Source organism: Cyphellophora attinorum (genome assembly GCF_001299255.1).
Source record: "Cyphellophora attinorum strain CBS 131958 chromosome Unknown Contig1, whole genome shotgun sequence".
Taxonomy (NCBI): domain Eukaryota; kingdom Fungi; phylum Ascomycota; class Eurotiomycetes; order Chaetothyriales; family Cyphellophoraceae; genus Cyphellophora; species Cyphellophora attinorum.
Window position 1 is genome coordinate 626,923 of NW_017253229.1, and position 11,711 is coordinate 638,633.

An 11,711-nucleotide genomic window follows, 5' to 3' on the forward strand; every position below is an offset into this window, starting at 1 on the left:
ACGTTCACATCACGCCCAAGCGACGCTCGAAGTATGATCAAGGGACGATCCAGGGACGATCAAGAGACGCACAAGCGACGCTGAAGAAACGATAAAGTGACACTTCAGTGACGCTCTGGTCATACTCATCTCGACTTCATCAGCTCGCTCAATGGAACGATGTCAGACATCCAACGCCCTCCCTGGCCGGAAAGCCATGGTGAATTATGTTGTAGTAAGTGACGCTCCAGTGACATCCATCTTCAGCCATTAATATGGCCCGCGAAACGTTGTCAGACCTTCAGAGTCCTCCCTGACCACGAAAACCACGATGGCTCGTTGGTACGAAATGACCTCCAAGTGAGCTTCATCGCATTCCACCGACGCGATCAGGGCAATAATGTCGGACCTTTAGCGCCCACCCCGGCCTAGTAGGATACCCGTGACGAGCATGACTCATGCTTCAGAACACGGCGCAAATATAGCCATGCTCCGAGTCGATGCCGTCTTTTTGGAAGAGAATTTTGACACTGGCTCAAATGGGCTCTGTGAATGAGTCCACACGCTTGGGGCGGCGTCCTGTATCGAGCTAGCCGACGTGACTCATTGTTCCCGAACATCGCCGTCATGGTGTATTTTGCATCTACTTAACGCCGCGTACGCTTTTGGAGGGCATATGCCGCCATCAGAAGATAGCTCGCAGGGCATCTGTCCGTCTGCGGCATTTCTCACAGTCAATATCGGACTTTGGAGCTCATATGGAGATGGGCACGGCGCTGATAGAACTGACGATTGCCTCCAAAAGGCCGTGCGAACCGCAGGGGACTGGGTCGGAAGCTCAGGTTTCTCTGCTGTGACAGGGGGTTTCGACGTGGGCGCTGTAGATGGGTGGGCTGTATGTCCATAGCTTGAATCACTGTCGGACCTCTGGCGCTCCCTTCTCCTGCGGACATAGACGCAAACAAAGGTGACGAATACCAGGCTGATACTCAGTACTGGGCCGATCACAGCGCCTGAGATAGCACCTTTAGACAGTGGAATTCCGTGAGATTCCGCAGGAGTGGTTGTGGGAGGGTCGATCAGACTCGTGGCACTTGCATCAGCGTGTATATCGCTAGTCGTGGTGTAGGCATGGTTTTGCATGAATGAAATGATACCTGAGGTGAAGGTTGTGACGGATACTGTTTGTCTCTCCATAGTGGAAGTGGCCCCATGACAAGCAGGTGCAAGGGGACTGGTTGTGTAATCCTCTGGGACTCCCCCAAAGTTGAGACGCTTGTCGACATATGCATGCAGAGTGTGATCCTCTTGACGACCCGAATCGGCGTAATAGTCGCCGAAGTCATTGATCCAGAAGTAGATTGTCACACCATCAAGTACTTCGCAGGGAACTTCCCAAAGGATGAGGTCCAGAGTGTAGTTACTGGAAGAGCTGCGAACTCCTGAGTGGACCCGTGAGCAGGTGTCCAGTGATACCAGAGCTCTCAGCAACAGTATATGTTAATGGTACTCACCATGAAAGACCTCCCATGAATTGGTGCTGCGATCGTCTCTCGCAAGGATAGCCCACTGTTGAACCATGTCAGTGAATAGGGGCTTTGCAAGCGGCTTGAGCATACGTAGGCGTCACTCCTCCCTGTCCCTTCAAAGTCCCAAGACACGTTCAGATAACCACCGACCGCCTTGCCAGACACGTTGAGAGTCTGTGCATTGATAAAGGGCCAGAAAACCGCAAGGAGGGAAGGCAGGTCTTGAGGATACGGACGAGCTGTCTCACCTTGGAGACCAGTATGCTCCAACCTTTAGCGTAGATGGAGACCATCGACGGCCAACGTACGACGTCGGCAGACCAAAGTAAGCATCAGCCAAAACGTCCACGATAGACAGCGAACTGATGAACATCAGACCAACGTCCTTCGCAGCTCCAGCAGTCTTGATCGACCAGCAGGGACGCTGCTTTGTTCAATGTCACCCAAATCCCGTGCTCCTCGACGTCGGGGATCAGAGGTCAGTAACGCCATGCTTGAGTACTGTCAGATGTGCAACTGACAGTAGTAGCCCTGCTCCCTGGTCCGTCAATCTATCCAGTGGGAACGCCCTGAGCGGACTTGTCCCAAAGGGCTCGCCATTGAACTTTGTGGAAAGGCCCCTGACGGAAGTCGCAGCCTACGATGTCCACACATGGGCCTCTACTGATGGCCACGGCCGATCTGTTACGCTACCGCTGTCCAACTCGACCTTCAGTGGCCAAGAGTTTGGACCGGCCGGCTTCCAGCAGCAAGGATTTCTGACTCAAGAACCCGCAAGTGCCGACGTACTACGATCTGCGGACCATGGCGGATCCAGCAAGTGTGATGACGACGCCGCCAATCTTGTCTTTGACTTCAACTGCGCGTTCTGTCTCGCTGATCACAAGGTCACGACAGATGGGGGTCACCTAACCCAGCGCGATCGTTACTTCTTCCGTGCTCTGCCAGGCTGCGGCCAGGCGGTCAAGGGCAGTGACAATGTAGGACCCCGTCTCTATGTCGCGCACCACAACGAAGAGGATTACTCCCAATTCCGCTGCAAATCCCCGGGCTGTAAAGGGTGGTGTGTATCAAACACCCAGACCCTCAACCTACCAGCAAGCCTGATCCCCTGAGAGAAGAGGCGTACCAGTGCGCGAGCTTCACCTGCAGCGGCCGGCAGGGGCACCGCAACTACATCTGCCGATTCTGTGGCAGTGCATGGGAGAATCCGATGCTTAAGCGCGGCCACGAGAGTGTCTGCTCCTCGTGGAAGCGTGTCAGGCCTAGACCGCCTCGAGCCTGATCCCAGAAACTTCGCAGATGGACCCGCAGTGGGACGCCCTCAGGTTGACTCTTCCATAGCGTAGATTTAGCGAATGCATTAGTCTGTGCTCGTATAGACGACGCTTCACGACTAGTGACTCGGCATACAAGTTGTCTTATGATCGAATAGCCCTCCTTAGCCAGAAGTTGCAAGACGGACACTTCCATCTACCTACCTGAGTGCTTCCTAACAAGGCTCATTCCATAATTACCCGCGCGATCAGCAATGACATGTCAGAGGTTTAGCGCCCTCCTCAAGGTGCCGAATCAGAGAAACAAACCAGCTCTGAAACGCCCAGTCGGCGCTTAAACGACACGTTTTGCCTATCAATGAGACTGCCAGCCCCCGAAGCCTGACAGGAGTAATGCGGTATGTCAACGCGGTCTGGCCTTGCAGTACGCGTCCATGGCCTGTGGTAACGCAGCATGGCATAAGGAGCAATGCCCTTGCCTACCATTTTCAGAGCAGTGCAATGTACGATTTGCGTCTCTTCCACGCCTGATGCCTTGAACGCAAGATTAGAAACGCAGCTGGACATCAAGGCCGAGCTTCGTTATTCTTGCCGGTCTGCTTTGGTCACATAGTGATTCGACAGTCTTGTTTCTAACCTCCTGGTCTTTCATCATCAGGAGCTTTGAGATCGGACTCTGCCAGAAGGCGGACCTCGTCCAGCACAGGGCGCTCTCGGAAGATCGACCAGAGCATTTCTGCCTAAGTCGTGGCTCATCCGAACTGCCTAGGAGCATTGTCGAATCCGACACAACCTCTTCGGAACCACAGCGCTACTCTTCCTGCGCTGTCCCCGACTGCCCTCCGACAGTGGAACGTGACGACAGCTTAGTTGCCCAGCGATTAAGCCGCACCATCAGCAGGAAGGTGTTTCGCAGCGGCAGTGCGACGCCCACGACCGGACGGGCGTCATGTGTATCAAAAGTCTGATTTCTCGGTCGAGTAGGAGGCCTAGCCCTTCGAGCGCAGAGGCGTACCAGCTCACACAGTTCACCAGCGGCCACGGACAAGAGGAATGCCCGTACGTGTGCCGCTTCTGCGGCGATTCGTATGCAACTCCAAAGTTCCAGCGTGTCCACGAAAGGCTCTGTCCTCGCCGGAGTCGGTGAGATGATCGATATTGCCGGCGCCAGGAAAAATGATTCGCTTTATAAAAGTGAACGGATTTCGAGGGTCACATTCGCGGTACATGTCTTGGTTCCCATTCGGCAGCCAGCCCTCGTCTCAGCCCAGGGCTTGGCTCCATGCAGGCGCCTTCGTCCCATGCGGATCGAAGAAAGCAAGGTAGTAGATCGCAGCCGTAGCAAAATTCACAAGGCCAAATGTCATCATCGGTCCTCGGAGCGGATGATGCTTCTTGACGTGTAATTCGATCCAGTTGAACATGTAGATGAAAGGCCCACCTATGCCCTTGAACAGCCGCCAGGCCAGTATCAATATCCATTTTGATATCCAAAACACGACCCTGAAGAACATCTGGCTGGGAGTCAGTTCTGATACTGGGACGTCCCTCTCAACCTCTTCCGGGGCAACGAGGTCGGCCTGTTCGGTGACCGCTTCGCTGGTTGTATCAGCCGCTGCAGAAGGACCTCGTTCCGCAGCAACAGGTGCGGTGGGGCTCAGTTCTATCGAGTTATCGGACTCGTTCGACCGACGTCCAGAAGAGCACCGGGCGTGCACGGCTTGCCCAACAGATTGCAAAGCCCAAGCGACCAGGTAGCATACGATGGTTAGAGTGGCGGTCACAGTGATGGTGCCTGGAACCCTGTCAGATGACTGTTGTTGTTTGGCTCGTGCCCTGCCGCTCGATCGAAGTAAATCATTGAAACACAGATGATTGGTGCATACGAGGAGCTGTAGCGCAGGCAGCGGTGGAATCTGAAGCGAGTAAGTCAGCGTTTTGTGGAAGCAAGCAATAGATTTCTCCTGTGACAGAGCAGGATCTTCACAGAGAACGGTACTTACAGGAGATCTTTTGCCAACAACTATGAAAGCTGTGTTTTGCAGTGTGTATGCGAGGTACACAATACTGCCAGTGTCAACTATCCATTGAAAGGCATTCTGGACATCTTGCGGCGCATCAAACCCTATCAAGTCCTTGTGGTGATGGAAGACCATGATAATGCCGATAACATGACCGACAAACACGATAAGACCCAATAGTGATGCTCGGGCCTTAGGCGAGAAGAGGCCGAGGACAGGCTCTTCAGGACCTTTCAGGTTCGAGGCAAAGTCACGTAGTCGCTCGTCGTGGGAATCTAGCATGAGTGAGCAGACCAGACTGACGGTAGACGACAGCAAGAAAGCCGCCACGATGGCTTGGGTGATTGGGATGCCTCGAGCGCTGAGGATTTTGAGCGACTGCGGCAGCACTCCTAGAAGGTAGAGTGCCAGCCGGGTCAGCACCCCATGCTTGCTGGATTTGTGCTCAATAGATGAGGCGTCAGAACGGGGGCGGAATAACAGATAGATATCAACGGCTGAGTCGGCCAGGCAGATGAATGGCGAGGATCGGTGTGGCGATAAGGAGCCCTCGAATGCCGTCGAATTCCAGAAGTAGCTGTTGAAGGATGGCTGTAGCATGCAATGTGTTACAACAGCGGCCAGAGCCCACAGAATGGACCAACAGGAGAGCTCTGGTGGTATTGATGTGACTGCAGCATTGTCGAGACTGCGTGGGACCATCTTTGAGCGCTGGTCTGGGAGGTGTCTCTGTTGAGACTGAACAGCGTCGTCGTGCTCTGATCATACAGCAGTCTTCGAATTCATTTCCCTGGGCAGTTTGAGGTCATATTCGTCCTCTCCACTGCATCCTGTCTCGGTCGAGAAACCTGGACAGTGATGAATGAAGACGCCCCATGTACACAGCCACAGCCGCGCCTCTCGCTTGACCAAGATCCTACAAGTCTCTAAGTGGAGAAGATCAGGAGGGCGAGCAAATGAAGGCGTGACCGGTGCAAACCGACTGTGTTCCACACGGTGAGCATTTTGCGGTAATGGAGCCTCAAAGAGAGATCGTGCTCCGGAGCTAGAGTTGATCATGAATCTCGGGGTTGGGGTAAGGAATTGCTTGATGTAAGCAAATGTGTACAACTATATATTTGCACTAGCCTACCTCTACCTCGAGACACATCGCCTTTCTCACAACACAATAACAAACGCTCAGCTATAGCACATCATACGCTCAACAGCCCATCTAGCCGCGACGTCAGTCCCAATCAGCCATCGCGTAGCTTACTACACGGGAGACTTTCCAACGCAATGGCCTCTCAACCCACAACGCCCCGCGCCACCGCCCTCGCGCTCCTAGAAACATTCAAGACCCTCGATTACAACACCCTCATCTCTCTCATCCACCCCGACGCCGTGTGGACCATGCACCCCGCGTCCCTCGGCTTCCCGCCTCAGTCCCGGGACAGCCAAGGCCAGCGCCTCGCCCATATGTTCGAGAGTGGGATTCTGGACTCATTCCCCGTCAACCCACTGGAGGTTATCGAGAGTGTGACTAAGGATGAGAAGAGTGGAAATGAGAAGGCGTTGGTGACGGTGCATGCTGAAGGTGAGGTAGTTCTGAGCGAAAAGGTCAAAGGATTGTTGGAGGGTGATGAGGAGGGGAAAACGTTGTTGAGGCAAGCTCGGGAAAATGGCGGGTTGAAGAACGAGTACCTATTTGTGATCACTTTCGAAGGGAGCGCGGAGGATGGTGGAGGTAAGATTGAGAGGGTGCAGGAGTGGTTGGATGCGGAGAAGACGAGGGTGTTGATGGGTGTTCTGAAGACATCGACGGCGCTGCTTCAGAGCGGAAAATAAGGGCCAGACGAAGTCTCAAGATGTTGTGGATTGTACATGTTCATGGTCTTCGAGCTTACCTGAGCAAAGGCTTGATGCCACGGTCGATTCTTGCGGTCGCCTTGGAAGGATCAAGCGAGTATTGAATATCTGTCGCCGTTAGCACAAGTATTCTAACACTAACTCATGCTCGTGGTCCCATCAGCATCGGTAAGAAGGCCCTGTTGGATGTAACAGGAAAGCATTGCCAGCGCGTCTTTCGGGACACTAATGTTCGTCTCGAGGATTTCGGTCAACTTGACGACGCGCAAGAAATCTTTGCCGCCGCTGTGATTGACGCGTTGGCAACCAGGATCTACAACGCGACGTCTTGCCAGCCATCTCTTCCACCGGAACCCATCCTACCTGTGGTTGGCTACGCAAGTTGCTTCCGCTGTAGCGCGAAGATCTGCTTGTAGTGCCAGGGTACTGACGTCTCGAACTCCATCGACTGCCGGCTCCAAGTGGCAGGCAGTGGGCTGATGCCCGGCAAGCTCTCGAGCTTTGTGGATTGATCGTCAGGGTTTTGAGGAGAAGAAATGCCAAGTCCGAAATTTGGAACAGTTCTCAGATGTGTTGTGAGTGCCACGATTGGCTGCAACAGAAGTCCGGCGGTCGATCAGACGAATTCTCGGCGCGAGCCCGCTGCCCGAGTTTATCTCGCAGTTCATCAAGCTTCGCGGTCGATCGATTCTAGATGTCGGAAGATGAGCTGGGACGCTGGTCAAGACTTCGAAGGGGCAGACTCGTAGATCATGAGTCGGCCGGATGTTAGACTGCTCGAGCTTCTGGTTCTCGTGCTGGTGGCAACAAGGTCGAAATTCGATGTGTGAGCTCGGAGCATTATTTAGTAGCGGCAGTTGTGGCGTCGGCTCCGCATCGATGATGCTCCTAGCACCAGGTCGGATCGTCAAAGCGGCCACAACTTGGAAGAAATCATTGAATAATGGAGAACTACAAATCCCCAAGTACTGAGCCTCAACGTACGATTATGGGCAAACAGACAACACTGCTTGTTCCCGGTCATGGTCAAGGTCAAGAAAACCATCCGACATTGCTGCGTAAGGTACCCGATCGCACAACTCTGGTGGTCACAGCCACGAAGTCAAAAACCGAGATGACGGACGATATTGGTACATGAGAAGGTATATCGACTATCGAGTACCTACCGATTCGGGGAGGCCGTCTCTTGGCTTTAGTACTTTGGCACGATGCATATTTTGGGGCAGTAGTAGGCGATGAGACAGATTGGTTATGCAGCTTATGTTCACCTGCGGTGTGGACAATGATTGTTGCACGCTGGCCTACTGTCGCAAGGCAGCCTCGATCTCAACGAGCGCAAGAACCCGGCGCGTTGGGCCCGACTTCGTGCTCATAAGGACATTGACGTAAAGCTAGCCACATCACGCTCAACCGGTGCCTGGAGGCAGTGGCTTGAAAGAGCTGAGGTCTGATTCTCGATCGACGAATGAACTCAGGCTGTCGGCTTGCTTGCATCTGACAGGTTCATGGGCGAGAGTCTGGTGGCTTGACTGTCTCTCCACCCAGAGCGTTCTACGGCACTACGTATGCTAGCGAACGACTCGACGTAGAATATTGGGCGTTGTCTTAGATTGTTGTTTCGATCGCATGTGAGCTGAGATCAAAGCGAATAACGGCGTGGAGTGTCCCTTGCGCGAAGCGAGCGACAGCACCCCAAAAGGGCCTAGAATAGCTGATGCGATGACGCTGATCGTGGCGCTTTGAGGAGCTGCTCCCAGCCTAATCCTTGTTCAAGCGTTGCTCGAATACGGAGGCCTGTGGCGTCACAGCGGGAGTGAATATCGGGGAGGGCGTTGTTGTTAGGCTTCCTAGTTGCAGGCCTTTGCGTTTACCCTGGGCACCGGTAGTGACTACTATACCTCCAGTCTCTTTCTTAGCAGCATCGTGGAGGGTTTTTTTCTCTCAACTCCTCACGTCTGACCTGTGACTATTCATCTTCGTTGTCACATCGGCGTCGACGCGGTTCTCGCATAACACTGTGACAACACATCACGCATCATCGAGATTTCATCGCTACTCGATCAAATCGAGCACTTTACGATCCCGAGACCTGAGAGGCCGCCCGACGAGCCACCCTTGCGCCACAGCACCCTCTCCCGAGTCCCGTCCATCAACCACAGTTCAAAACCAAGTTCCAGCAGTGCCCACATCGTCACTTTCGCCTCCAAAATAAAACCCAGTCTGTCACTTGGGCCACAGGCTCAGCCTCAGCACTTCACAAGCCACTGTTTCTCTTCCTTCCTATCCTGCTGGTCCTCGATACAACACCTTTCACCGTACGCCGTATACACCTCTCGAGCTCACCGTCGCCATCGCCGTATACTACACCTCCAACAGTCTTGCGCCCGAAGCAATTGCCCTTTCTTCGACAGCCGGTCTTCGTCGACGCACCCCGATTTCCCTCGTCCCAACAGCATATCACGTCACTATCGATTGTAGGATTTCTCCCACGCGTGCGCTGCACTGTCGCAAAGCATCGGACCGGCCCACGAGGCGCCGCGAGACCACATCCAGCCGTGACATTGCCTACGACTTGGACGATTACCTGAAAATCATTCAGCAACATTTATGAGCGTACGTGCGATGCCCAACGTTCTGTTCATCCCGCTGCCTCGGTCGGATTCGCTGTCGCATGCAACATGCCCCAATTCTTGCGCTATACTAACAACTCACAGTACAACCTTCCCTAAGATTGCCAATGATAGTTGATGGCTGAGATCAGCCCGTCGTTCGCCGCTCCTGAAGCAGCTGCAAACCCCGACCCGGCGTTGCTCAAAACACCAACTCAGAAGGTGGCCCGTAGCGGTAGCTCCGAGGCGGAGGACACCCGTCCGGGGAAGAAGCGCAAGCTCATGCCACCTCTTATGACTGCTGCTGCCGCGCAGGAAGAGATTAGGAACCAGACCAAGCCCACCCCACCATCGACTGAGACAAGTCCAAACCCTGCCGTACAAGCCCTCAATGCCTTACTCGGTAACCAACCGGAGATGTCGAGGGCGACTGGTCCACAGACACCAAACCCTGCGACAACAGTCAGCGCCCCGATGGCTGAAGTAGCCGCAAATCTCACACAGACTCCCGGTGCGCCAGCCGACACCAACACAGCAGCTGAGGGCATCACACAGACCAGTCCCGTCAGCATGTCCAGCCTGGCAACCCTCGAGAGCTTGCCTGGACCGTCAGGCATGACCACAACGGTGGGGAGTCCATTGCCCATGGACGAAACAGCAAGACACGCTTCTGCTGGAGGCGACGTGTCCATGTCGCCCGAAGATGGCAATAAGGCATTCACGTTCCCGCCGCCTCTGCTACAGCCAGGGAGTGACGCAGCTCGAAGAGGAATGAGTCTGCCAGGCTCAAATACGCGGCAAGGTACAAGATCCCCATCCAGCAAAAAGCACAAATGCCCATACTGTGCCACCGAGTTCACTCGTCACCATAACCTGAAGAGTCATCTATTGACGCACAGTCAAGAGAAACCATACGTCTGCTCGACGTGTCAATCCCGTTTCCGACGTTTGCACGATCTCAAGCGCCATACGAAGCTCCATACTGGTGAGAGAAATCACATCTGCCCGAAATGCGGTCGGAAGTTTGCCAGAGGCGATGCACTTGCTCGCCACAATAAAGGGCCGGGTGGGTGTGCCGGACGCAGAGCCAGCATCGACAGTTTTGGCGGTGACGACGACATGGAAGGCGGCGATGAATCTATGGACATGACCATGTACGGCGAGCCAGAAGCCATGGACGAGGACGGGAATGGCATGCCCGGTCCTCCCAGCATTCGAAGACAGGCGCCATCTGGAGACGATACATTTGACGATCCAGATCACGGCAATCGCTTGCCGAGTACATACCCACCCATCCAAGGTCGTCCACCAGGTGGAATTGCCAGTGGCAGCTATGGCCGACATGGCGGCTATGGTGCCACGGGAACGAATTCATCGGGCTCTGGACCATCAAACCCGAGTCTAGGATTTCAAGCTCCTGGGTCCGGGTCTGGTACATCACGGCATGGTGGACCCGGTGGTATTTTCGCCCAAAATCCACTGACAGAAAGTCCCAAGCCGTTGTCACCTGGTGTTAGTCAAAGGAACTCGCTTGGTGGTCCATCGGACCGGAATCGTTCTCCAAGCATGAGTCAGTTCCCACAACCATCGTCATACCCTCGAAGTGGTGCAGGGTCAGGGTCGTCGTCCTTAAATGTCAATGTCTCTGCTAGCAGCACTTTGCCACCACCGATGCCAGATCCTCGTTTCACCCTTGCAAGCCAAGGCACTCCAACTCATCCTCCAACTCAGCCGACCGGTCCTCCCAATCACATGGCCAGTGGTCCGCTGTCATCCCACAGCAACAGTCTGTCTAGTCACGGCCTGTCCGGCCACGGAAGTGGAGAAGCTTATCCGGATAAGGACCGCCTATGGGCTGTCATCAAGAACCTTGAAAATCGTGTTAACAGCATGCAAGGCGAAATCGACTCACTCAGGTCACAATTGGCGGTAGCTACTGGTCAGCAGCCTCGCACTAACTAGGAGAGCCAGTCAGGCACAAACAGTGCTCCGCCTCCGAGGCACTCGCTCACGGCGCTTGTTGAGGAGGACCTCGTGGCTGTACAGTCTACATTCATCGAACAATACCTTTTCAAAATCAATCGTTTCCTTTCAGCATAGCATCTGCATCTTCATCGATACCCCTCATCAAGTTGGCTCGGCAAATTTCACTTGTCCACGACAACGTGGACTTTCATTCGTTTAACTCGGCGTTACACTCGTTCACAGGGTCTCAGAATTGGCAAGGAGGCCACCAGCACGGCATCAGAAGCAAAAGAGTACTGTACATCAGAAAACATTGCACTACAGCTACAGTTTCGTTCCAGCCTTGCTTCGATGTGACTCACAGCCACCAGCACCAGCGGCGATCTGACTCTATGATGATCTCACAGCTGCGTCGGCTTATGGTCCGAAGAGTACAGGCACCCAACAGAGATGCGAAACCAGCACATATCACAGCACACAGAG

General features: G+C 54.1%; 4 protein-coding genes across 4 annotated transcripts; 3 read left to right on the forward strand and 1 right to left on the reverse strand.

Annotated features, from left to right (window-relative positions):
* Positions 1 to 1,790: 1,790 nt before the first annotated feature.
* AB675_464 (uncharacterized protein) lies at positions 1,791 to 2,623 on the forward strand (the record flags this gene model as incomplete). The annotated part of the gene is made up of 3 exons (XM_018144804.1): positions 1,791 to 1,833; positions 1,902 to 1,986; positions 2,038 to 2,623. The coding sequence occupies 3 exons, from the start codon at positions 1,791 to 1,793 to the stop codon at positions 2,621 to 2,623; spliced, it is 714 nt and encodes a 237-aa protein (XP_018005678.1).
* A 1,424-nt stretch (positions 2,624 to 4,047) lies between these two features.
* Positions 4,048 to 5,508, reverse strand: AB675_465 (uncharacterized protein; the record flags this gene model as incomplete). Its single annotated transcript, XM_018144813.1, has 2 exons — positions 4,048 to 4,701; positions 4,789 to 5,508. The coding sequence occupies 2 exons, from the start codon at positions 5,506 to 5,508 to the stop codon at positions 4,048 to 4,050; spliced, it is 1,374 nt and encodes a 457-aa protein (XP_018006057.1).
* Positions 5,509 to 6,084: 576 nt separating this feature from the next.
* AB675_466 (uncharacterized protein) lies at positions 6,085 to 6,633 on the forward strand (the record flags this gene model as incomplete). The annotated part of the gene is made up of 1 exon (XM_018144824.1): positions 6,085 to 6,633. One exon carries the CDS (start codon positions 6,085 to 6,087, stop codon positions 6,631 to 6,633), a length of 549 nt encoding a protein of 182 aa, XP_018005500.1.
* Positions 6,634 to 9,401: 2,768 nt separating this feature from the next.
* AB675_467 (Transcriptional regulator CRZ1) lies at positions 9,402 to 11,225 on the forward strand (the record flags this gene model as incomplete). The annotated part of the gene is made up of 1 exon (XM_018144835.1): positions 9,402 to 11,225. One exon carries the CDS (start codon positions 9,402 to 9,404, stop codon positions 11,223 to 11,225), a length of 1,824 nt encoding a protein of 607 aa, XP_018005775.1.
* Between the last annotated feature and the right edge of the window lie 486 nt (positions 11,226 to 11,711).